General features: G+C 34.3%; 1 protein-coding gene across 2 annotated transcripts in view; it reads right to left on the bottom strand.

Annotated features, from left to right (window-relative positions):
* The window catches only part of Pyroxd1 (pyridine nucleotide-disulphide oxidoreductase domain 1), a 28,484-nt gene extending 7,990 nt beyond the window's left edge, over window positions 1-20,494 (bottom strand). The window contains exons 1-7 of one of the 2 annotated variants that reach the window (XM_076854169.1): window positions 20,346-20,494; window positions 18,199-18,279; window positions 11,022-11,141; window positions 8,066-8,194; window positions 5,962-6,035; window positions 2,948-3,108; window positions 1,993-2,093 (exon numbers count right to left, since the gene is read on the bottom strand). In XM_076854169.1, the coding sequence (XP_076710284.1) occupies window positions 1,993-2,093; window positions 2,948-3,108; window positions 5,962-6,035; window positions 8,066-8,194; window positions 11,022-11,141; window positions 18,199-18,279; window positions 20,346-20,429 (750 nt within the window). In that variant the 5' untranslated portion in view covers window positions 20,430-20,494. The remainder of the gene's footprint in view (window positions 1-1,992; window positions 2,094-2,947; window positions 3,109-5,961; window positions 6,036-8,065; window positions 8,195-11,021; window positions 11,142-18,198; window positions 18,280-20,345) is intronic. The other variant, XM_076854170.1, reaches the window with a different exon arrangement.
* Window positions 20,495-25,367: the final 4,873 nt, after the last annotated feature.

Raw genomic sequence — 25,367 nt, 5'->3', positions numbered from 1 at the left:
TAAAAATTAGAATAGTAACAAACTATAAAAACTTCTTCAGAAAAATTCCAGAACCTAGCACTTTACTAGTCCTAGGTAAATAGTAGATATTCAGTAAAGGTTTATTGAACTGTATTATTGTGTTAAAAAACAAGAGTACAGAAAGAAATGATTCTGTATAATCCCATCCTCCAAATTAAGTATACCATGTAGCCAGACCCTCTTACTTATCCAAAGCTGAAAAAATTGTTTTAAAGAAATCAGAGAGTTATTAAGAACTCTATGCATATTCCTTTTAAAATATGACAGTTTTTTAACAACTGTCAAACATTTAAAATAGTTAATGAATAATAGCAATTAATCTGCTTATCCAATTAGGATATTAAGTGAATGTGTTTGAACCTATCTAACAAACTTTTTTTTTGAGTTTTCTACTCTTTTTTTAAAATTAGTTTTTATTTATATATGACAGCAGAATGCATTACAATTCTTATTACACATATACAGCACAATTTTTCATATCTCTGATTGTATACAAAGTATATTCACACCAATTCGTGTCTTCATACATGTACTACCATTATATCATCATGTTCTACCATTATTTCTGACCCCATGGCTCCTTCCTTCCCCTCTAACACCTCTGCCCTACGTAGAGTTCCTCTATTCCTCCCATGCTCCCCCTCCCTTTGCCACTAAGAATCAGCATCCTTATATCAAAGAAAACATTCGGCATTTGTTTTTTTGGGATTGGCTAACATCACTTAGCATTATCTTCTCTAACTCCATCCATTTACCTGCAAATGCCATGATTTTATTCTCTTTTATTGCTGAGTAATATTCCATTGTGTATATATGCCACAGTTTTTTTTTTATTCATTCATCTATTGAAGGGCATCTAGGTTGGTTCCACAATTTAGCTATTGTGAATTGTTCTGCTGTAAACATTGATGTGGCTGTGTCCTTACAGTATACTGTTTTTAAGTCCTTTGGGTATAGACCCACAAGAGGGATAGCTGGGTCAAATGGTGGTTTCATTCCCAATTTTCCAAGAAATCTCCACACTGCTTTCCATATTGGCTGCACCAGTTTGTAGTCCCACCAACAGTGTATGAGTGTACCTTTTTCCCCACATCCTTGCCAACACTTACTGTTGATTGTATTCATAATAACTGCCATTCTGACTGGAGTGAGATGAAATCTTAGAGTGGTTTTGATTTGCATATCTCCAATTGCTAGTGATGATGAACATTTTTTTCACATATTTGTTGACTGATTGTATATCATCATCTGAGAAGTGTCTGTTCAGATTCCTGGCCCATTTATTGATTAGGTTATTTATTTTTTCAGTGTTTTAACTTTTTGAGTTCTTTGTATAACCTAGAGATTAGTGCTCTATCTGATGTGTGAGGGGTAAAAATTTGCTCCCAAGATGTAGGATAGTTATTCACTTCACAGATTGTTTTTATTTTTTATTTTTTGCTGAGAAGAAACTTCTTAGTTTGAGTCTATTCCATTTATTGATTCTTGGTTTTAAGTCTTGTGTTACAGGAGTCTTATTAAGGAAGTTGGGGCCTAATCCCATATGATGGAGATTAGGGCCTACTTTTTCTTCTATTAGACACAGGGTCTCTGGTTTTATTTCTAAGTCCTTGATGCATTTTGAGTTGAGTTTTGTGGATGGTAAGAGATAGGGTATCTAACAAACTTTATAAGTGTACTAGAAGTATCTGAAATGATCTTGAAGAAAAGATTAAAAGAGGACAGGTGTGTTCAGTGTAATCAGGGTTTGGAAATTTCTATCCCTTCAGAGTTAAGAGGAAGACTGAGAGTTGGATAAATTTCATATTCACCTATCTTTGGTGGGCATCTACGCCAAATGGCTTTGAGTCCTTTCCTAGCACTATGGATTTATAAAGTAAAGTGACCTACCAATTCTTTGGCTAACGTTAACAAATGGCTCACAAATCTAACATTGCATTTAAATATATTTAGCCAGTGTATGACACATACCTCTTTTGTTCCTTTAAGACTCAACCCTTCATGCCAGTCTGGTCCCAAGGCACTGCCTACATTATCAGCATTAACTTTGGTTCTTGCTTCTTTTTTCTTTTCTGAAAAAATGAACTCAGATGATTTACGAATTGCCAGGCAGACAATTATGCCTGTGTTCTGAAACTTTAGGCAATGTATGATTCTCATTCCTGACTAAACTAAGCATTAATCATTTCATTCTTTTTAATATTGTTTGGTTTATACCTATAAAATGGGATAATCCTTCCATTAAGTATTGTGTATAAATAACACTTGATGTATTTTTTTGGATATTACATACCTAGATAATTTGAAGGGTAAGAAAATTGGTTGTCAGATTTTCAAATTTTATGAACTTTTAAGAACTCCAAAACTTACAAATTTTTTGTTTTGAATTTTTCTTTTTTTTTCTTTTTTTTTTCTTTTGAGAGAGAGAGAGAGAGAGAGAGAGAGAGAGAGAGAGAGAGAGAGAGAATGTTTTTAATATTTATTTCTTAGTTGTTTTTTTTCCGGCGGACACACATCTTTGTTTGTATGTGGTGCTGAGGATGGAACCTGGGCTGCACGCATGCCAGGCGATCGCGCTACCGCTTGAGCCACATCCCCAGCCCAGAATTTTTCTTAAAAGCTATTAAACAACAGCAATAACAACAAAAGTTGTGAGGTTTGTACTTGTGGTATTTTTAGAAAATTACCTTGGGTACTACCCTATAGCATCTGTTTGCAAAGAGGCAAATGGGCTGGTTTATTTAATTCATTCTAAATTTCTCAATTGTATATATGTTTTAGAAAATCTGAAAACTTCATGTAAAGATACAGGAATAAATATTCATAGTCTTATATACCAAATATATTTTGCTAAAATTTTATAGCCATTTTGTGTATAGTTAAAAAAATTCCATATGAGAATTAATGAACTAGATGCCATACATACCTTCAGTTGTATATCTAGTTCTTTTATGTGCAATTTTAGTCTCTGGTTTTTCAGAAATGAGTTTGGAAGTCAAAAATTCTGCAGCTCCTACATCAAAAAAAGTATTCCCAATAGCTTTATCTTTAATGGCCCAAATAACTTCACAGCCTTCAATTTCATATCTGAAACAAATATGAAGGTTATCTGACATAATTTCAAAGGTCCAAGGAGAAATCTCTGTATCTGCAAATAACAATTATCTTTTAAAGCAAAAGTAACAAACATTTTTAGACAAATTTAGAAAGACTGATTATAAAGAGTAACATAATACACTTTAAGGATAATAAAAATACAATAAATAGTTGCATACAGTGGTATATTCCTGAAATCCCAGTGACTGAAAACTGAGGCAGGAGAATTGCAAATTTGAGACTAGCCTCAGCAATCTGGCAATGCCCTAAGAAACTCAGCAAGACCTTGTCTCAAAATAAAAATAAAAAGGGCAGGAGATGTAGCTCTGTGGTAAAGTGCCCCTGGGTTCAATCCAAAAGCAAAACAAAAGAATACTAAATATATGTACTTAACATTAAGAAAACTTTTATTACAATGAATATCATTTCAGAGTGTTCAAGTTTTATGCAACTGTCCTCCAGATGTACACAAGGTTTTGTTCATCTGGTTATAGTGCAATCAATAATGGATAGATGGTAAATAGCTACAGTATTGGGAATAGTTGACTTCTTTGGAAACATTTTTAATGGTTCAAACAAATTGCCATTTTAAACTCTTGGACTGGTATAATGTAACACAGGTTATGTGACTTTTCAAGACTAATAATAACCATGTAATAGAAAAGACAAGATCTTTTTAGTACATCATACTCCTGATCACATGCTATTCATGTTTTTTTGACATACTGGAAAGAAGCCCTTTGCCTTATCCAGTGTTACTTTATTTTTCCTACTCTCCAATGCTAACATTTAGTCACTAAATTTTAGATTACTGGGAGAAAATTCTATTTTATGTTGCTTAGGTCAGACATTGCTCATCAGCAGAAAATGGAATACATACCTATTTGATAATTTTGCTCAATTTACATATAGTGATATAGTTATCATGAAATGCTTTCCTTTTTATAAATGAGAAATTTATAGTTTTTCATACCTTAATATAGCAGTATAAAAACATCAGCGTAGTTTAATATACTTATGATTGACTTTCAGGCCACAGTTATTTTAAGTAATCACCACAAAGTAGTCCTGAACTTGCTCTTCCTCAGCCTCTAATCTTCTTCTCCTAACCCAAATTGAGGTCTCATCAAGATATACAAGCTTGAAGGTATCACACATAGATGAAATACTTTTATTTTTAAAACCACTCAAAAAATAGACAATAGCGTGGTATCACAGTTTGGTAAAATTGTGAAAAACTGTTTGAAAAGGAAAGAATTAATCTGTACTTAGAAAGAAGAAACAGATAATAAGGGGATACTGATGAACAAAATTAGTGTTAGCCTCTGTGGAACACAGATGGTATTAAAGAGTAGAAAGGGTTTACATATGTCATTTTTCATCCTGAGAGACAGAGAACTAATCATTCAATGGATCCAAACACAGAATAGCAATACTTGTGACCATTCTTAAGCTGTCAAATAGCTTACTACGTGTAAAATTGTGTTTTATCCATGTTTATAGTCTTCATTCTTCAACATAAAGAAAATGATAAAAGATTAAATGTTGGAGACTATAAACATTTTGGAACATAAGAAAGCTTTTAAATGTAAATTATAATAATTATTATAGGGCTGGGGATGTGGCTCAAGCGGTAGCGCGCTCGCCTGGCATGCATGTGGCCGGGGTTCGATCCTCAGCACCACATACAAGCAAAGATGTTGTGTCCGCTGAAAACTAAAAAATAAAAATATTAAAAAAAATTCCCTCTCTCTCTCTTTTAAAAAAAATAATTATTATATGATACTTTTGGTGATAGCTGATGAAGATTATCTGTCACATGTACAAACAACTTGAAGCCCCTTCTACATCTGTGCCTCTCCCCACATGGCTTGAATTTTGGTTACTACTCTAGAATTTTCTCTGCATTTTTTCTATACAATGACAGAAACTTCCTATCATAATAATGATTGCTACCTCTAAAACTTAAGTTATTGCTGAACTCTTATAGGCTTCCAATGGGATTGACCATCCTAAAAACACAAGGGCAAAAACTATTCTAAGAGTTGGAGTGGATGTATAAGCAAAGGCAGGCTTGGCATATTCCTTATTTTTATTCAAGTTTTTCCTTCTGTGGTTTGACCCAACTTTCTGGCCAAAAGAGATCTAGACTATGTATGTTAGCCACCTACTGAAAGACAAAAATCACAAGGAAAGTGAACCAGTGTTCTGCAGTTCACAATAGGTTATTTCTCAACATTTTTTTTGAACTTGTAATATCATCTTAAAATGAAAATATTACCCCCCCAAACAAACAAATAAAACTAAGAATTGGGAGGACCACATCTTTTTTGTTGTTGTTGTTGGGGTGGTGGTGGTGACTGAACCCAGGGCCTTGCATATGCAAGGCAAGCACTCTACCAACTGAGCTATATCCCTAGCCCTGGGAGTACCATGTCTTATAATAGTAGTCACTACTACTGTTATTGGGTTTCACTGGCCAGACAGGTAACAAATTAAATGAGTGAAGGAGGGTGGGTATAGCAATAAAAAGTGTATAGGCCATGAAATTTCTTAGGTGTATACATGTAAATTATTTTTATACACAGGGCATAGTTATAAAGCACATCTATGCATCAAAACTTCCCAGCCACCAGTTTATGAGCCCTTCAGACCAAAAGCATTCCCAAACCTTTTATGTTTTGTGAGGAAATTTCTGCAGAGATGGGTTCCATAAGAACTATTTTTTTCCCTGAAAACACTGAAAAATAGTTATGTTTATCTTTGATTTTCAGGGTATGTTTTCTGCTAATAATCATATGAACCACAGAGCAATTCTTAAATAATATTTTAAAACATACTTACACTAACTCAAGTGCAATACCACCGTTTCCTATGATCATTATTCTTTTAGCTTTAGTAAGCTGTTTCTGAAATTCCTATATAAAAAAGAAAATAATAAGACACTGTTTTGAAATAGTGGACAATACCTGAAGCAAGAGGCTTTACTGATAATATTCTAAAAAATATGTTTTATCAAATTTATAAAGGAACAATAAAATAAATTTCACTTCCCCATACTACCAGAATATTATCCTCTCAATTATTACAACGTTCCCCTTTGTTTCATTCCAAGCTGCCTTTGTAGCAAGGCCTATCCTGATTATTCTTGCCTTTTATGTCACTGTATGTGAAGTACTTCAGAATTTCAGCAAGAGGTATTGTCTAGGTTACCACATTTACAACTGTTTGACCAAATCAATTTTTATTCTTTTTACCTAGCCTCTCAGTGGACCTGTTTCCTTAGAGTCTCTCAACATTAAAATTTTCAGGAATGAGAAGCATAACAACATAGTGGTTAAGAGAACAGGCTCCAGAGTCACTGGCTTTAGCAGTTCCTAATGGATGACCTGGGGCAAGATGCTTAACCCACTATGCCTTAGGTTTCTCAACTCTAAATGGAAATAAGTGACTATACCCCTTAATATTTCTGAAGAACTGTTTATATGACGTGATAAAGCTATGAGGAGTAGCAGATACATAATACTGTCTAACAATTATTGAAAAACTGTATTTACCATTATAGGAGAACTACTTGATTCCCCCCTCCAAAAAAGAGAGACTTATGTTCAGCTTGGAGAAGTCAGTGGCCTTTCCTCTGGACCTTTCAAAAGTACAGACTTGTCTTATTGCTTCAGAATCACATCTGAGCAAAAAAAATTTCTCCTCCTATTATCTAACTTACTATTGTTATTAAATTGGCCCCCAAATTTAGTGTTCACTAAAAATTACTTTTTAAAAATTTTGTAGAAAGAAACAGAAGCTAAGTTTAGTTTGTTCTTCATTAAGGATATTGGAATTTAAGAAAGGTTTATAAACAGCACTAGACAGAGATGAAAGGCATGAGTTTAAACTATACATATGTTAAACCTGAAGTATAACAGATGTTGTACTTCTACTTTTTATCTGTTCTAAAGTAAAAATCTCAGTGTTCTATTTGTAAACCACTCTGCCAGGTAGTTCCCTCCTGATATTATAAATGCTTTTCTTTGTCTTTCATCCCAAGCTACCTTTGTAACAAAAACTTTCCTGAATATCAAGATTTTCATGAGAATTCAATGTATGTTCATGTGTGCTGTTCAATATCTATGATGTATACGTATGTTCATGTATGTTGAAGACCTACCTAAAACAGTTCCAAGCTCAAATTCTGATAGTATGAACCTAAACTATTTATGAGAGGATAATCATAGATAATGTTTTTTTCCTAAATTCCTAATTAAAAGTAGGTTGAAAGAAAACAGCAATTTTAATGAAGTTAAAATGTTACGTAAGTGCAAAATCATAACAGGAGCAGGAATCTTGGGAATTACAAAGTATTGGCATGAAACCAGGAAGAGCTTCTTGGTAACAATAAATAAATTACCAAAAAAAGTTGCACATATAAACATTTCACATTCTTGGATGGTTTATCCTTGTTTGGGGGAATAGCAATAAACCAACCAAGCCATAAACCTTTATCAGTTCCATGATTTCATACCAAAGAAATTATGAATATTAATTTTTTTTTGCTGAGCAATAAGATCACAAATTTAAGATATGCAATACCTTTTTGGAAAAAAGATTGTTACATTGTTTAGGTTGCAAATCAAATGTTCCCAAACTGGAGTAATTGATATGTGTGCAATGTAAGCTATACCATTCAGCACAGGCACTATATCTAAACTATGTGATAGCCAAACAAATATAGGACATTCGACTGAACTAAAACATAAGATAAATTATCAACAAAAAACAAACTAAAGTTGGCAATAATAAAACATTATAATCATTCTGGTTTATGAGAAATCTTCCTTCTGCCCTAATAAATTTAAAATTTAACATTATACATGGAACACTATGGTTCAGATTTTGAAAAGTCTAAGGAAACTTCAAGTTCCCTTCCTATGACCCAACCTTAAAATATTACCTGAGCACTGTCTGTATCACGAATTCCTAATACATAAGGATTTCCTTCACATATCAATTTTGGTTTAGCTCCAGCACACAGACAGAGTTTTTTGTACACATGCTGACTGCCATCTTCTGTGAATATGCACTGTAAGTACACACAGCAATGAAAGGAAGAAGAGAAACATACATGGGTACAATTTCACTTAAAAATTAAAACGTTAATAAGACAAAAGAAAAAAATAACATAATATGGTTGCCTCTTGGTGGCACTCAATTCTTAGTTATAGCAATTACAAAACTAAGCATAAGCCTATATTCTCTAATTAAGTGATTTCTAATCAGTTTAGTGTCATAAATCATTTTGAAGATCTGATGAAAATCATTCTCTTGCCTCTGGACTTTTTAAAAAAGTACATCCACACAAGTTCTGCAATAAAATTTCAGGGACTCTCGTAATGTCTGGAAAGGTAGGTTGACCTCAGATTAAAAACTAAACTTGATAAAGAACTTTAAAACTGAGCATTTTGATCAGTTTTTTATCATGGGAATAGGTCATGTTGAAAATTCTTTTATTCCCAGTGGAAGTTACTGTAATATCTAGTGATTCTAATCCTATCATACCTTAATATCTGATATGGGTTCAGGAAAGGAATATGTGGTATAGGAGGTTATAATGTGTCTTTTTAATCTAAAAATATTAGATGTGCTAAAAAATTGCTTAAATACAATAATAATAACTTTTAGCAAACTAAATGTTTTAAGAGATTACATTTTAATACAATTGAAAAACATGTTAACCTCAATTTTGCATGCATTGGCTTTGAAGTTTTTTATATTAATTTTTCATAATATCAGTGAGTCTAAAAATACGTATTAAAGATTCACTGTTTTTTTTCCTTAGTACTGAATGAAAATGTAATTCTAGGAGGTTAGAAAGCAGACATAAGTGCATACTATTATGAGAAATGCTTGACTTTGGAGGTTTTCATTTGTGCTATACATTTAATTTATAAAACTTGGCAAATCATTCAAATATTTATTACCCATGAAGACATTTATTACCCAATTTAACTCTTCATCTGCATAAACACATAAAACCACAATCCAACCAAATATAATCCATATGGAAATATTATACAAGTCTTCCTTCAGATAATCTGGTTAGAGTTTTATCTTACAGAAATAGAATTTATACTGGGAGGCTGAGATAGGAGGATCCCAAGTTCAAGGCCAGCCTCAGCAACTTGTCAAGGCCCTAAGCAATTTAGTGAGGCCCTGTCTCAAAATTTTAAAAATAATAAAATATAATATTATATTGTAGCCACCGATCAAACTTGAAAAATAATTCACATTTAGCTACTATAAAAACAAGCACCACAAAAACATTTTTCATTAGCTACTGCTAAATTTTTGGAAGTAGACATGAAAATAAAACACTATTTCTAATTCACTAAAGAATGAACAGGATGATGGATAAGAATGCAGATATGTATCACACGTATAATACTTTTCAAATAGTAGTGGGAGGCACTAATATATAAATTCTTGTTTTTGAGAATCCACTCAATTTGCAAAACAACTTGACATGGATGTTATCTGGAATATGTACTACCATTAAATGTATTAGAAACTTACTTCAATTTTAGAATTCGTTTTTAAAATTTTTTTTCTCCTAAAACTCAGTATTCCTAACTTTCTTTATATGGAATTATTTGCATTTCACCCATTTTATAGCTTAAATAGCTACAAGCTGCATTTACTATTTGCCTAAAGTTCTTCTGAGGATATTTTCAATCATCTGACAACATCCTTTCTTGAGACTGCCTTACTTATTCTCATGTGCAAGGGGTTACTGAGTCCTGCTGAATACATAGTAGAAATATCTCTTAAATTTGGGACATGTTTTCTAGCTACCTGGTCCCTGTCTTAACTCAGGACTTACATCATTTTGTATGAGTGCAATTGCCTATTAATATGGTTGTTGGCTACCAGTACTTGGCTCCACCTCAGTTCATCTTGGACATTATTGTAGATATGTCTTACTAAAAATTATTTAAAATTTTTCTACTTTTACAATTTTGACCGAATATAAAATAAATTCAACTTCTTGCCATGATATAAAAAGCTCTTCACAATCCAGCCTTGATTGCCATTTTCTTTTATTTACTCACATCCTAAGTCCTTTAACATCCACACTATTTTTTAGCCTCTTTTTCCTTCTTTTGGCTCTTTGAACATTGATTTACTCTTCCTAGAATGTCCTTTTCTACCTGAAAAACCCTCACCCATCTTTTAAAACCTAGCTCAAATATATTACTCCCTCTGTGAAGTTTTCTAAATACCTAGTATCAGAGCTTCAACAGTATTTTTAGGATTTTTTTTTTACATACATAATAGGCATGTCTATACTGCATATGATACATAGTAGGCATGTCTATATTCCCTATGATACTGACAGCTTAGAGGAGCTAAGCTTGTATTATTCCTAGTATATCCTTGTATCTAATGCAGTACTTCAAAAACATTTTATAAACAGTAATGAAATTTGAAATGTAGAAACTGAAACGACACACTCACTATATAATTACAACAAAATCTTCAAAAGTATTACTTTTCTTTCTTTTTTAAATTTAATCTTTGCAGTACATAAGATCAAACCCTTTGGTGCTTTACCGCTGAGCTACATTCCTAGCTCTTTTTATTTTTTGAGTCAGGGTCTCACTAAGTTGCCCAGATTGCTCTTTTGAACTTGCAATTGTCCTGCCTTAGCCTTCTGAGTAACTGGAAATCCAGGTGTGTGCCACCACACCTGGCCAAAAGTGTAAATTTTTTAATAATGGAAATAAATGCCTCTAAACTTTACATTTTAGGGATTTAAATGATGGTGCAATGGAAGTGGGGTAAAAAGAAGACAGTCAAAACCTCACCAAGATTTAACAGTAGAAAAATAACTTTTAATGAAAGTATCTTACATGTTCTTCACTCTTCAGTTGCTTTACTCCAGATTCTAAAACCTTAATGTTGGGGAAGCGATTTTCTAACATGGTACTTGGTTGTTCTTCAACATCAAATTCTTCCAAAATTTTAGAAACCTTTATTAGATTGAAAGGTAAAAAGAAAAAAAAAATATATTTTTAAAAAGATGTTTTGTTTTAAGAATATTAATAAAATACTTTCATTTTTAAAATACACAATTACTTCATGTTCTTAAAACAAGAAGTTGGTCAACTGCATTGTTATGGTTTGGATCTTACATGTCTCCCAAAGGCCCACATGCTAAAGGTTTGGTCCCAGCCTGCGGCATAATAGGGAGGTGGTGGAATTTTTAGGAGGTGGAGCCTAGTGGAAGGAAGTCAGATAATCAGGGGCATGCCTTGAAGAGGATATTTAGATTCTATCCCCTTTTCTTTGCTTCTCAGCTTCTATGAGGTGAAGAGCTGTACTTTAGCACATGCTTTCCACCATGATGTTCTAGTTTACTACAGGCCTAGAAACACTGGCAATGGACTGAGACATCTGAAACTGAGACAAAAACAAATATTTCTTACTTTTAAGTTGATTATCTCAGGTATTTGTCACAGTAATGGAAAAATTGATTAATACATGCATTATAAACAGTGAAAAGAGGACGAGGCTCTCTCTGTATTTTTAGACTTGAACTCAAACATCAGTTCTGACACTTCTGAGTGTTAGTTTCTTGGCTTATAAAAAGACAGCTAACAGTATTTACTTTTCCATAGTTTAAACCAGCATCTTATCTATTTCTTTATTCTTCTATCTTTTTTATTCTATATACCAGCTAACCTTATTGTGACCTATTCTTTGTATTCTTCTTTACAGTTCTTGAAGATCAACATTCTCTCAAACTCACTATTTTTCCTATCCAGCTAAGATTCTAAAGTGGATCATTTCATCTTTTGTCCTAACCCTTTACTTCTTTGCTATTTTATCCTTAACCATTAATTATCCTGAAAACCCATCATAAATTAAACTACCTAGTTTTTCTAGTTCTTACCTAGTTTGCTGTGCAGGAACAAAACAATCTTGAGGATTGGAATTTGACCTCAGCTGCTCTTTAAACAATGCCTGGAAATCCTACACTATATGGCCTATGTATTCTTATACTTTTTGGTCTCAAAAAATATTTTTATTTTCTTTATATACTTACAAATTATTGAGAACCTCAAAGAATTTTTGTTTGTATGAATCACACAGATCAATATTTGCCACATTAGAAATTAAAGCTGAAAAAATTTCTAAGTATTTCTTAATTCATGTAAAAGCAAGCATAATAAATCTAATACTTGTTAAAATGATATATTTTTAAATGAAAAATGACCATATTTTCCAAAACAAATTGAGAAAAATACACTGTTTTTTTGAAAATCTCATTAATGTCTGGCTTAATAGAAGATGGCTTCTCTTCTGCTTCTGTATTCAAACTGCTGTCTACATTCTTTCTCTATCTCAGACTGTTGTAATAAGTTGCCAAAGTTCAAACCAGAGTTGACATACATAAAGATAATTAGGCTTTATACAAATATGTTGCATTTTCAGATAATAGATTCTTTTATGGTGATACACAAAAGCATCAAGTGATGTTTTTTGATGAGCTGCAATGTAGAATTTGAAACCATATCATATTATTTTTCACACTCTCTTATTCTGAAATCCACTGGCCTCGCCTGCATTTTGAATGGTTCTTGTAACATCATGCACTGGTAATTTGAACAATACTAGTTCAATTATATCATGTCATTAGAAAAAAATCATCTAATCACAAAGGACGACAAAAAGAAAGGAAGAAGATCTATAAAACAGCCAGAAAACAATTATCAAAATGGCAGCAGTAAATCCTTACTTGTCGATATTAACTTGAAAATAAAATAGGCTAAACTCTCAAAAAAAAATTTTTTTTTGAGTGGCTTTAATTTAAACAAAGACCCAAATATATGCTGCCTATAAGAGACTCACTGCACCTATAAGGACTCATAGATTTAAAGTGAAAGGATAAAAAAAGATTTCAAGCAAATGGCAAGCAAGAGATAGGATAGGAGGAGCTATACTTAGATAAAATAAACTTTAAGTCAAAAACCGAAAACAAGACAAAAGTAATTATTTAATAATAGTCAATTCACCAGGCTATAACAATATTTTGTGTGTGTGTGTGTGTGTGTGTGTGTGTTTCCCCAACTGGAGCACTTAAATTTATAAAGCAAATATAGTTGGCCCTCTGTATCCACAGGTTCCACATATGTGGGTCTAACTGATTGCCAACAGAAAATATATTTTAAAAAAAACTCTGTTATGTACATATAAAGACTTTTTCTTCTCATTATTCCTGAAGAAATACACTGAAACAACCGTTTACATTGTTATTAGGTATTATAAATAATCTAGAGATGATATAAAGTATATAGGAGAGTATACATCGGTTACATGAAACTATTATACCATTTTATTATATAAAGAACTTCAGAATACGTGGAAGATTCTGGCATCATTTCATTGCAGATATTGAGGGCTGAAGAAAGAGACTGCAATACAAAAATAGTAGGCCTCTTCAACATCACTTTCACAGTAGCAGATAGATTACTTAGATAGAAATCAATAAGAAAATACTGAAGTGAACTACATCAAATGGATCTAATTGACATATACAGAACATTTTATCCAATAGCAAAACAGTACATATTCTCAAATGCATGCAGAACATTCTACAGGATAGATCAAAAGATAGGCCACAAAATAGAAAGACTACAACTTTATCAAGCATCTTTTCCAACTACAACAGTAAGAAACTAAAAATCAGTAACAGAAGGAATTTTGAAAAATTAGCATGCTCTTAAAGAAACACAAGGTCAGAGAAGATCAATGTAATGCCCAAAGAAAAGAGAAAGTCCTTTGGGTATAGATGGAGAAGTGGATAGCTGGGTCAAATGGTGGTTTCATTGCAAGTTTTGTAAGGTATCTCCATACTGCTTTCAGAATGGCCGCACCAATTTGCAGTCCCACGAGCATGTATGAGTGTACCTTTCCCTCACATCCTCACCAACACTTACTGTTGCTTGTATTCTTGATAACTGCCATTCTGACTGGAGTGAGATTAAATCTTAAGAATAATTTTTATTTGCATTTATATAATTACTAAAGATGTTGAAAATTTTTTCATATATTTGTCAATCGATTGTATATCTTCTTCTGAGAAGCATCTGTTCACTTCCTTAGCCCATTTACTGACTGGATTATTCGGGGGTTTTTTGGTGTTAAATTTTTTGAGTTCTTTTTATATCCTAGAGATTATAACCAAAGGACTTAAAATCAGGATATTACAGTGACAGAGCCACATCAATGTTTATAGCAGCTCAATTCACAATAGCTAAACTGTGGAACCAATCTAGATGCCCTGCAGTAGATGAATGGATAAAGAAACTGTGTTATTTATATAAGCACAATGGAATATTATCGAGCCTTAAAGAAAAATGAAATGATGGCATTTGCTGGTAAATGGATAGAACTGGAGAATATCATTCTAAGTAAATAACCCAATCTCAAAAAACCAAAGGCCAAATGTTTTCTCTGATAAGTAGATGGTGATCCAAAATGGGGGGGGGGGCATGGGAAGAATGGAGGAACTTTGGTTTGGGCAGAGGGGAATGAGGAGAGGGAAGGGGTTATGGGGGTAGGAAAGATGGTGGAATAAGAAGGACATCATTACCCTAGGAACATGTATGATTGCACAAATGGTATGACTCTACATTATGTACAACCAGAGAAATGAAAAGTTGTGCTCCATTTGTGTACAATGAGTTGAAATGCATTCTGATGTCATGTATAACTAATTAGAACTAACAAAAATTTAAAAATAAAATTAAAAAAGGAAAGAGAAAAACAAGAACAAACTAAGCCTGAAATTGGGAGATTTCAGGAACTAATAAGAATCAGAGCAGAAAAAAGAACAAGAAAAAAAATAAACAGAGACTAGGAGAATAATGAAAAATATCAACAAAACTAAAAGTTGGCTTTTAATTATAAAACATATGCAGAACTGACAAACCTTTAGCTAGACTAAAAAGAGAGAGAAAGCTCAAATAAAAAATATGAAATAAAATAGGAGGCCTTATAACTGATACCTGTAAATACAGAGGATCAAAAGACACTATTATATAAATAATTGACCCACCAACAAACTGGACAACCTAGGAGTAGATAAATATTTTTAGACACATACAACCTACTAAGAAAAAATCATGAAGAAATAGAAAATGATTGAATCAGCAATGAAAAATCTCCCATCAAAGAAAAGTGCAGGGGACCTAACGGCTTCTTTGCTGAATTTCACAAATATTTTAAGGACTAAAAACCAACATGTCTCTAATTCTTCCAAAAACTTGGACAGAAAACTTCCAAACTCATTTTGCAAGATCAACATTATCCAATATGAAAGCCAGACAAGGACAGTTACAAGAACAGAAAATTATAGGCCAATATCCTGATGCACATCAATAGAAAAATCCTCAAGAAAATCCTAGCAAATAAAATTCAACAGTACATTAAAAGTATTCTTTACTATGATCAAATGAAATTTATTCTTGGAATGTAAGAATGTTTCAACATACACTAATCAGTAAATGTGATACAACACATTAACAGAATGAAGGACAAAAATCCATATGATTACTTCATACATAGAAAAAAGCATTTGACAAAATTCAACATCCTTTGATGATGAAAACTATCAACAAATTAGGTACAGAAATACACAAAACACAACATACATATGTGACAAGCCCACAACTGATGTCAATGGCGAAAGATGAGAAATAAGACAAGAATACTCACTTTCACTGTTGCAATTCACCATGGTACTATTAGTCCTAGCCACAAAAATTAGGCAAGGTTTTAAAAGGCATCTTAAATTTGGAAAGATGCTAAACTGACTGTTTGCAAATAAAATGATCTTACACAGAGAACATCTTAAAGAATCCACCAAAAAACTGAAACAAGAATATTCATTAAAGTTGCAATATATGAAAATCACTATATAAAAATAGTACTATTTCTTTACACTAATAATAAACTATCTGGAAAAAAATCAAGAAACAATCCCATTTACAATAACTTTAAAATTAAAAACAACTTTAGTAATAAACTTAACAAAGTCAAAGATATATACACATACACACACACGTATATTAAAAACCATGAAATTGATGAAAGAAATTAAAAAACCTTACATAAACAAAAAATATTTCATGTTCATGGAATGGCAGAATTAGTGTTGTTAAAAATGTCTATACTACCCAAAGCCATCTATGAATTCAACAATCGCTACCAAAATTTGATTGACATTTTTATAGAAATAGAGACACAATCCTAAAATTCATGTAGGACAAGAAAAGATCCAAAACAGCTTGAGGAATCTTGAGCAAGAAAGAATAAAGCTGGAGTCATCAAACTATCTGATCTGAAGTTATATCATAAAAGAGCAGTAATCAAAATAGCATCATACTGGTATAAAAACAGATAAATAGATCAATGGAACACAATAGCCCAGAAATAAATCCACAAACTTATGGTTAACTGATTTTCAACAAATGTGCTAAGAATACAAAATGAGAAGAGGACAACTTTTTTTCAATAAACGATACTGGGCAAACTGACATCCCATGCAGAAAATAAAATTATACCCTCACTTCACACCATACACAAAAACTGAGTCAAAATAGATCAAAGCCTTTAGGGTAAACATTGAAACTATACAACTAAGAGAAGAAATAATAGGGGGAAAAAATCTCCATGATATAATCAGGGGAAGGAATTTTTGGGTATGATCTCAAAGCATAGTCAAAAAATTACAAATAAACAAATGGAATTATATCAAACTAAAAAGTTTCTGCACAGAAAAGAAAACAACAGGATGAAGAGATAATCTATAGAGTGTCAAAAATATCTTCAAACCATATGTATGTGATAAGGCATTAATAAATAAAATATATCAGGAATCCAAATAACTCATAGTAAGAAAACTAATAACCTGATTTTAAAAATGGTCAAAAGACCTGAACAGCCATTTCTCCAAAGAAGACATAAAAATAGATAACATATATAAAAAAGTACTCAAAATCACTAATTTTGGAAATGAAAATCAAAACCCAAATGAGATTATTACTTCACACCTGTTAGGATGGCTTCTATCCAAAAGATAAAAAGTGTTGGTGAGGATATGGAGAAAAGGAAACCCTGATACAATGCTGGCAGAAGTGTAAATTAGTATAGCCTGATGGAAAATAATAAGGTTATTCAAAAAATTAAAAAATAGAAGTGACATATGATATAGCAATCCACTAGAAAGTATATCTACAAAAGAAATTAAATCAGCACCTCCTAGTGATATTTGTCCTTCTATGTTCACTGCAGCATTATTCACAACAATCAAAGTATGAAAGCAACCTAAGTGTTCATCATTGGATAAGCAGATACAGGCAATGTGCTACTTACGCACAATGAAAATACTATTCAGCTTTTAAAAAGGAAGAAATCCTGTCAGATGACAATATGGATAAGCCTGGAGGACATTATGCTAGTGAAATAAGCGTAATAGAAAGCCATACCATATGATCTCACTTATATGTGGAAACTAATTGTGTTTACTGAAGACTGGGGAGTAGAGGCATTATGGTGATCTTGATCAAGGAAACAAATCTTCAGTTAGGAAGAATAATTTCAAGAGATCTGTTGCAAATCCTGATCAGTAAAATTAATAATAATATATTGCACATTTGGAATTTGCTAAAGATATATTTTAACTGTTCTCATCATAAAAAAATGACAGTGAGTTAAATAATTTGATTTAGTCATCCCACACTGTATATACATTCATCAAAACATGATGGTGAGGCTGGGGCTGGGGCTCAGGGTAGAGCGCTTGCCTGGCATGGGTGAAATACTGGGTTCAATTCTTAGCACCACATATAAATACATAAAATAAAGGTCTATCAACAACTAAATATATATTAAAAAGACATCATATATATGTACAATTATTTCTCATCAATTTTAAAAAAGAAAAACCAATTCTAACTACTACACTTATTACTTTAGTTTTTTTTTCAAATTAATACTAAAAAAGTTATACAAATTTCTTACCTGCTTGAAATTTGTAACTGCTTTAATAACAGGAGAAGCTGTTACCAGGAGAATATCTTCTGATGGAAAGTTAATCGCCAACTTATTTTTGGAAAAAGAGAAACATGGTAAATAACTTTAGGTCTTGCTATAAAAATGATGTGTGTGTGTGTGAGGGGATAATACAGTTTTAATAATGTTATTAACTAGTGAAATTAAAAACTGAATTATTTCTCATCTAAAGGTCATCTAAAGGTTTTTGTTATTCTGGGTCCTGTTCATATTTATAAGGCAGTGAATAAGGAATGTTAAACTCTTATATTGATAAAATGAGTATCATTTACATTAAACATTAACAAAGAATTCCTGAGCAAGAAAATATAAAGAAGTATTCTTTAAACTATTTTGTATACCATTTTAAAGCTATATAGATGACAATAAACCTGACTAAGAGTAAAATTAATTCCCATTTATTTTAAAATATTTTCATTCATCTTCTATGGGAAAAAAATTGAACTGTCAATATTACTTAGCATCTTTCCTAAGTGCTTTGGACCTTCTATTTCCTCATTTTGACCAGTTCATATTCTGAGAAAACACAGTTATTTTAATACTAGCTTTAACAAAATTTAGACTTAACTTGCTATTGTTCAATTATTTTCCTTTAGCTACAAGCTCTTTTCCTCACTTTGAACTTAAACCATTTATATGTCAAAATCTATTTCCTCAACTTCACCAATCTATATAATCCTTAAAATCTATGGGATCCTTAGTTTCTCCTTATTTGAATTTTCTATCGTATTTGACAAAAATCTCTCCATCTTTCTTTCTTGTGTATATTCTGTAATTCATCTCCTCTCTATTTACATTGCTACATCAGATACCCACAGCTTCTTTATACTACTGAAAAAAAAAAAAAGAACGGCATTAATCAGTTGCCACTGCCCCAAATACACTATAACTAAATCATCTTTCAAGATCTTTTTTTGATCACTGCACTCCACTGCTTACCATCACCTGACTACTTGTAAATTCTAAATTTTTGAGGGGTGGGGTGGGGAGGGGAGTACTGGGAATTGAACTCAGGGGCACTCCACCACTGAGGCACATCTCCAGCCCTTTCTTGTATTTTATTTAGAGACAGGGTCTCACTGAGTTGCTTATTGTCTCCCCATTGCTGAGACTAGCTTTGAACTTGGGATTCTCCTGCCTCTGCCTCCCCAGCTGCTGGGATTACAGGCCTGCAGCACTGCCACCAGTTTTTCTCTAAATTCTTAGCATGATTTATAAGATCCTTTATGATCTGGTCTTTGCCAAACCTCATGCTTTAATCTCTGGCCAACACCCCAAACATCATGTGCACTGAGCTTTGCTGCTTCCAAATGGCGTCATGCTTTTCCACAGCAGATTATAACCTTGCCTTCCTTTGGAATATCATCTGATGACTTTCACTCATTCTTTGATACTGAGCTAAAAAGCCATCTTTGAAAAAAATATACCTCTTCTTTTAATTCACTCCCTATCAATTCCAGAAGTGTTCCTAAGATTTAACAGTTAACACAATGGAGTGATTTTATTTCAGTGATTACTTTGTATCATCAAAATCATCTTTTTTTGAAATACACACAGGTATATAAATATATATGGTTCAGTTACTCATTATAATCAGAAAATAATTCTCTAGTTATATTTAATCCCTGCTGGTTGTTTTACAAAAAACATCACCAGAGATGAAATCTCTCCTATTTGGGGAATTCAAAGTTCAAGATATTTATTTAAGGGTTTCTTTATCCATTAGTTACAATATACTAAGGAGTTGGCACCTGTCTGGCAATTAAATGTAACCAGCTAAGACAACTTAAAAAGCAGGCTGAAATTTTCTGTCCAAATACAAAGCCCTCTTTTCCCGGCATCACGGGGACCAGAGCCTGGTTCAGCTAGGTTTGGTTTCTCGGCTAATAATTTGCTTCCCACTCATCTCTGGCCTCGAGACGACCCTTGCGAGGTACTGAGGATTGTCTGTGGAATTTACCACGCAGAGTTTAACTTGTGGGAACCCAGAAGGCGCGGGGGTAAAGGGCGTGGCGAAAGCTGGACTCGAAGAACCGCCAGGGAGGGGTCTCGAGAGAGGGGGGGAAGAGGCGGAGCCGCCCGCTCACCCGCCGCACCTGCTCGGCACACGTGACGCCCGCGATGCCGCCTCCCACCACCACGAACTTGCCAGTCCTCACGGGAGGGCACGCTGCCTCCATGTCCTCGAACTCTCAAGGATTTCCTGAAGTTAGTAAGGGAACTTCGGGAATTCGCGTTCGCGGAAAGGAAGCCTCTGTCGGCACTCACTTCCGGCCCCTGATCTGGAGACTCTGACCTACGGGTGCCTGGAAGTTCATACTTGCTCTTTGTGCGTATCTGCCGCTGGTCGTGCTTTAGAAGCAGCAAGACATCACATGGTTTCCAGAGTTTAGTGTTACTTTTACTACTCCGGAATTTAGTTTTTCCACAAAGGTTCGATAAAGAGAAGATTTAAAAAGAAAGAAGATTGGTTTCTGTCATCGAAAGATGAATTGCTTTGAAGTTGTCATTATTCTTTTTCTGCAAGAACTGATAGAGACTCCCATTTTAAACTCAGTGATAGGAGGAGCCTTTGCGTATCCACATGCTAGCCCACAGCTCACATTTTGTAGATGATGAAACTGAAGCATTTGAGGAAACCTTGGGTGCCACCCATCACCTAACAACCGGAGGTTTTTTTCTGTGGAAGCACAAACATTCTTCATGACAAGGCAATGCAATACTATTGAATTGTTCTCTAAGAAGTTAGCATTTCCATTTTCAATTTTTTTTCAGTGCAGTTAAAAATTCCAGTAATATATATAGTGTTGTTTGTTATCTGGTCTGAAAATGAACGTTTCTTTCAGGTTCCCAATAAATAATAGAATGTGTGAGTGCTAAAAGTAACAATATCTTGTTTTTACCGTTAACACCCTTTTTTTGTGGTGTTCATTTGGAGAAATGGCTGTTATTTTAAGCTACTTTTACCATACAGTATTTACTTTATTCACTACTATTTCTTTGTTACCTTTCTAGTCTTGTGTAATATTACCAGATAAGTTATGTTGTATCATTAAGATACTATTTCTCCAATGGTTAATTGTAAAACTGATGCCCTTTAATTCTTTAAACTATTAAGAATAACCATTTTATATATCAGGAAAATCTACTGTCTATAATTACAGATATTTACTGATACCCATAATAGTCACTGTGCTTCAGTTTACTAAGTTAAATAGTAAGCAGTTGGATATGTGATTCCAGTTTTTATTTCTTGTTTAGTTAAAGCATTTTCAGAAGGAAATAGTATTTTAAGCCCATTTACATTGAGTCTCACTTCTCCAGCTTATTTTCACATGCGATTCTGTATTCCCTTTAGATTGAACTACATTTTCATTTTCCAAGATAAGCCATTTTCTTTCTTCAGGAAGAGTTTCTTGAGGAAAGCTTGTACACTTTCCTCATCTTCTTTCCCCTAGCTAATTCCTCATTGACTTTGGTTTCATCATTATAGGGTATTGATTTAACGTAAGAACTTCCATCTTAAATGTTAACTGCCATCTTATGAGGAAAGTTTCGCTTTCCTGTAATTCCTCTTACCCAAATTCCCCCCATTTCATTAGTGACAAACCCCATGATAACCCTAAGCCAATCCCAGAAGGACACCACCCCTTTGCTCCGGAAAGCCCCATGGTGCCATAGACCTAAGCCAATCCCATGTTATTCTCCACCTGCCTACCTCTGACGCAAGCACCACCAAGCCTATCCCATAGCACCACAACTACAACTCTAAACCCCTACCTCACAAAAGCTGAATACCCAAACATCTCGGGGCCTCTCTCTCCTATGCAGAGATGGCTTTTATTTGTCAACTCTGACAAATAAACTCTAGTGTGTATATCTGCCTTTTCTCCATCCTTAATTTCTCATGTACCTGTTTCTTGTTTCTCACTTTCCCTTCAATCATGCCATCACTTTCCCTAAGTAGTTGTATTTAATATCCTCAAGATTGAACTAGTTGTCCTCTCTATGTATTCCAATAGCACCGTGTCATTCCCCTCATCTAGACTTACATTTTAACTATCTACTACCCAACCCCACAATCACCATAAACTCCTTAATATCAGGGATCAGTCCCCCTCCCCCTTGTTCAGTTAGTAATGGTGTTGAACAAGAATGTGACGAATAAATTAGGAAGTGGATGGAGCATAAGACTGCCCTGAAGTTCTCCTGAAGACTTTTCAATTCATTATCCAGGGATAAGATCCTCTTGTATATTATAGCTTTCCCCCTCTTTATGGAGTTCAGACCCTGGAATCCAGGCTTCCAGAGGAAATAGAGGGAGATAGGTGAAGATGAGAAGGAAGCAAAGCAGTAGGAAACTCTTCTCACAAAGGCAAATGGAAGGTGAGCCCACATTCTCTTTCCTCTTTCCATTTTGATGACTGGCCTTCCTCGGAAAGGTGTAGTGATAAAATAAGCCTCCCAAATTGGCCTTAACTTTTAGAAATTTCTGCTACAAACTTTAGGGAAGAGCCTTAAGAAAAGGCTCATAGTGTGTCTCACCGTAGTGTTCATTTCATTATAAAGGTAGGTTGGATGTGGGATGGGATAAAAGTGAGATTTACATAGCTTTGAAACATGAAATCTTCAGGGAGGGCAGCAATAGGGGTCTTTGAGGGGTAGGGCAAGGGGTGAACACAGAGAAAACTGGGTTCCAAGAAATAGGATAGACTTAGTGCTGAGAAGCATCAGAGGAGCAGAAAAGATGGAACATCAGCTTCCTTTTAACTCCTGGCTGGAAGCTTAGGAGTGAAGGACACATGAACTGGTGACTGTTTCTGAGGAGTCAAATAAGACCAATGTGTTGCTGAGAATTATGGTGTATAATTAGTGGTGGAAAAGAATAGTGGGAGGAGTTGACAAGGAAAGCTTCATAGAATAGGTGGAACTTACTCCGAACCTCAAAGGCCCAGTAGCAATTGGATACCATAAGAACAGTGTGGCAAACCAGATAAGAAATCTCAAGGATCAAAGGCTTGCTGGTGGAAATGAGCATGGGAAATACAGGAGATTGTAGAAGTTAGTAAGAGAGTTAGGGAGTTCAGAATTCATCTGGGAAAACTGAGGGAAAGAAAGCTATTTTACTTCTTCTGTTATCTTCCTTAATTTGCTTAGATATTGCCTTACATCTTCTCCTGATAGTTATCCCTACCTTTGAAAGTACTAGATCAAAACCTAACTTCCCATTCTTTTCTAAGTTGGTTTTAGAAATGTTTAAGAGTATTTAACTTATTCAGCTAGTTGATTGAAAAAGAACTATGAAATTTCATAAAGTTGTTAATGATTTATAGTTAAGGATTTACAGCTTTTGAGATGTATGACCTGGGTTCCAATCAGACTCCAGGTGTTCTGTGTTATATGACCATTCAGTGAGTTGCCCCATTTGAGTTTATTAGGACCTAGAGCTTTTCCATCATTCTCTCATAATTAAAAAGTCCCGTGCTACCTATTCTCAAAACCCAGACTCTCAGGCAATTTAAACTTTACCTAACTACGAAGAGGGAAGGTTTATTTCTCTTCACTTTCTTCTCAAAGCTTTTCTTGCCACCAGAGTCATAGGCCAGAAACCTGACTTTGGGGATCCAGCAAATCAGGTTCAACCACTCACCCTAAAAACTAAGCAGAAGAGGTAATAGTGAAAAACACAAAGGGAACTTTACAACATAGCCGCACCCTTCAGAGTTCTTGATCCATAGGGTCCCATTGCCTTCCCTGAGTAGTAACACTGAATGAAATTCCTTTTGTACCTTTACCATTACCATTTCTGTTGGTTTTGGGAGCAAGTGACCAGATCTGATTTACTAGATCCCCAGAGTGAGGCCCCTGGCCTAGGACTGTAGTAGCAGCTTTGGTGAGCCCAGCCAGGAGAAAGCATGCAGTTTGTTCATTAGCCACTTGGAGCTAACAGCCCTGGAATGAAGAGGACAGAAAAAGAGGGATCAGTTCAGCTGCTAAAATTACATTCATTGGGGGGGGGGGGGTCTCTCCATTTCTTCCCACTTAGGATGGATGCTTTTTACTTGGTGAAGCAGAGAAATGAGCTTTGAACTCTATGGGCCCTGAAGTCTGACCTCTGGTAAGTTCTCCCTGACAGTGTACATTGGGTCTTGTCCTTCTTTTTCCTTGTTCTTTGGGATATTTTGAGCAATTTGGTTTATTTTGAACCAATTTGGGAAGAAGGGGCTCTTTTGAGAAAATTTGGGTTGTTTTGAACCAATTTGGGCTTATGCTTTTTGTCTGACCGGGAAGTTTGGAATCTAACTTTGCCATGCCTATTGAAAGGTACACAGACAAACCTGGTCAGTTTGGGGAGATCTCTGTTGTGATTGGCATAAAAATGGAAAGTGCCAATTCTATGTTTGTGTCCTATATGGATAATTTTGTCTGTCTGGTTTTTGATAGCTATAAATCATGATAAAAAGATACATGATAAAAAGATAATTAATTATTATGGCATACCATGATCTTGTTTTTTAATACCTTTATTTTGTTTAGTTTATTTAGGTGGTGCGGGGGATTGAACCTAGTGCCTCACACTTGCTAGGCAAGTGCTCTACCACTAATTAGCCTCTAATTAGCATTAATTAGCCTCTGAGTAAATTTCTAATCTAATTCCAGTTTCAACCATATGTGTATACAGATGCAGCTTACTTTACACTTCTCTCCTTTTCCCCATCATTCTTACATCTTTCTTCCACCTGTCTGTATTCTTTTACCCTTTTTATTCTATTCATCAATTTTTTTTTCCCACCAAATATTTTTAGTATCAACCTGGAACTTCAAAGCTGACTACTTTTGGAATCCTGAATATTCTCCCACACTACAATGTGGGGTTCAGGGATTAATCACTAAAGTTTGGATTTGGAATGTCCCCCAAAGATTACTGGGGGACACAGGGTAGAAAGGTTCAGAGGAGCTTTGGGGAAGTGATTGGATCATGACGGCTCTGACATCACCAGAGGGTTGACCCATTGATGGACTCATAGCTAATTGGAGTATGGAGAGGCGGTGGCCATGGTAGGAAGCAGGGCCAATTTGAATGAAGTGACTCCTTTGGGAGTGTGCCCTTGGGAACT

Source organism: Callospermophilus lateralis, chromosome 4 (assembly GCF_048772815.1).
Source record: "Callospermophilus lateralis isolate mCalLat2 chromosome 4, mCalLat2.hap1, whole genome shotgun sequence".
NCBI lineage: Eukaryota > Metazoa > Chordata > Mammalia > Rodentia > Sciuridae > Callospermophilus > Callospermophilus lateralis.
This window is presented reverse-complemented; position numbering and strand designations above follow the sequence as displayed.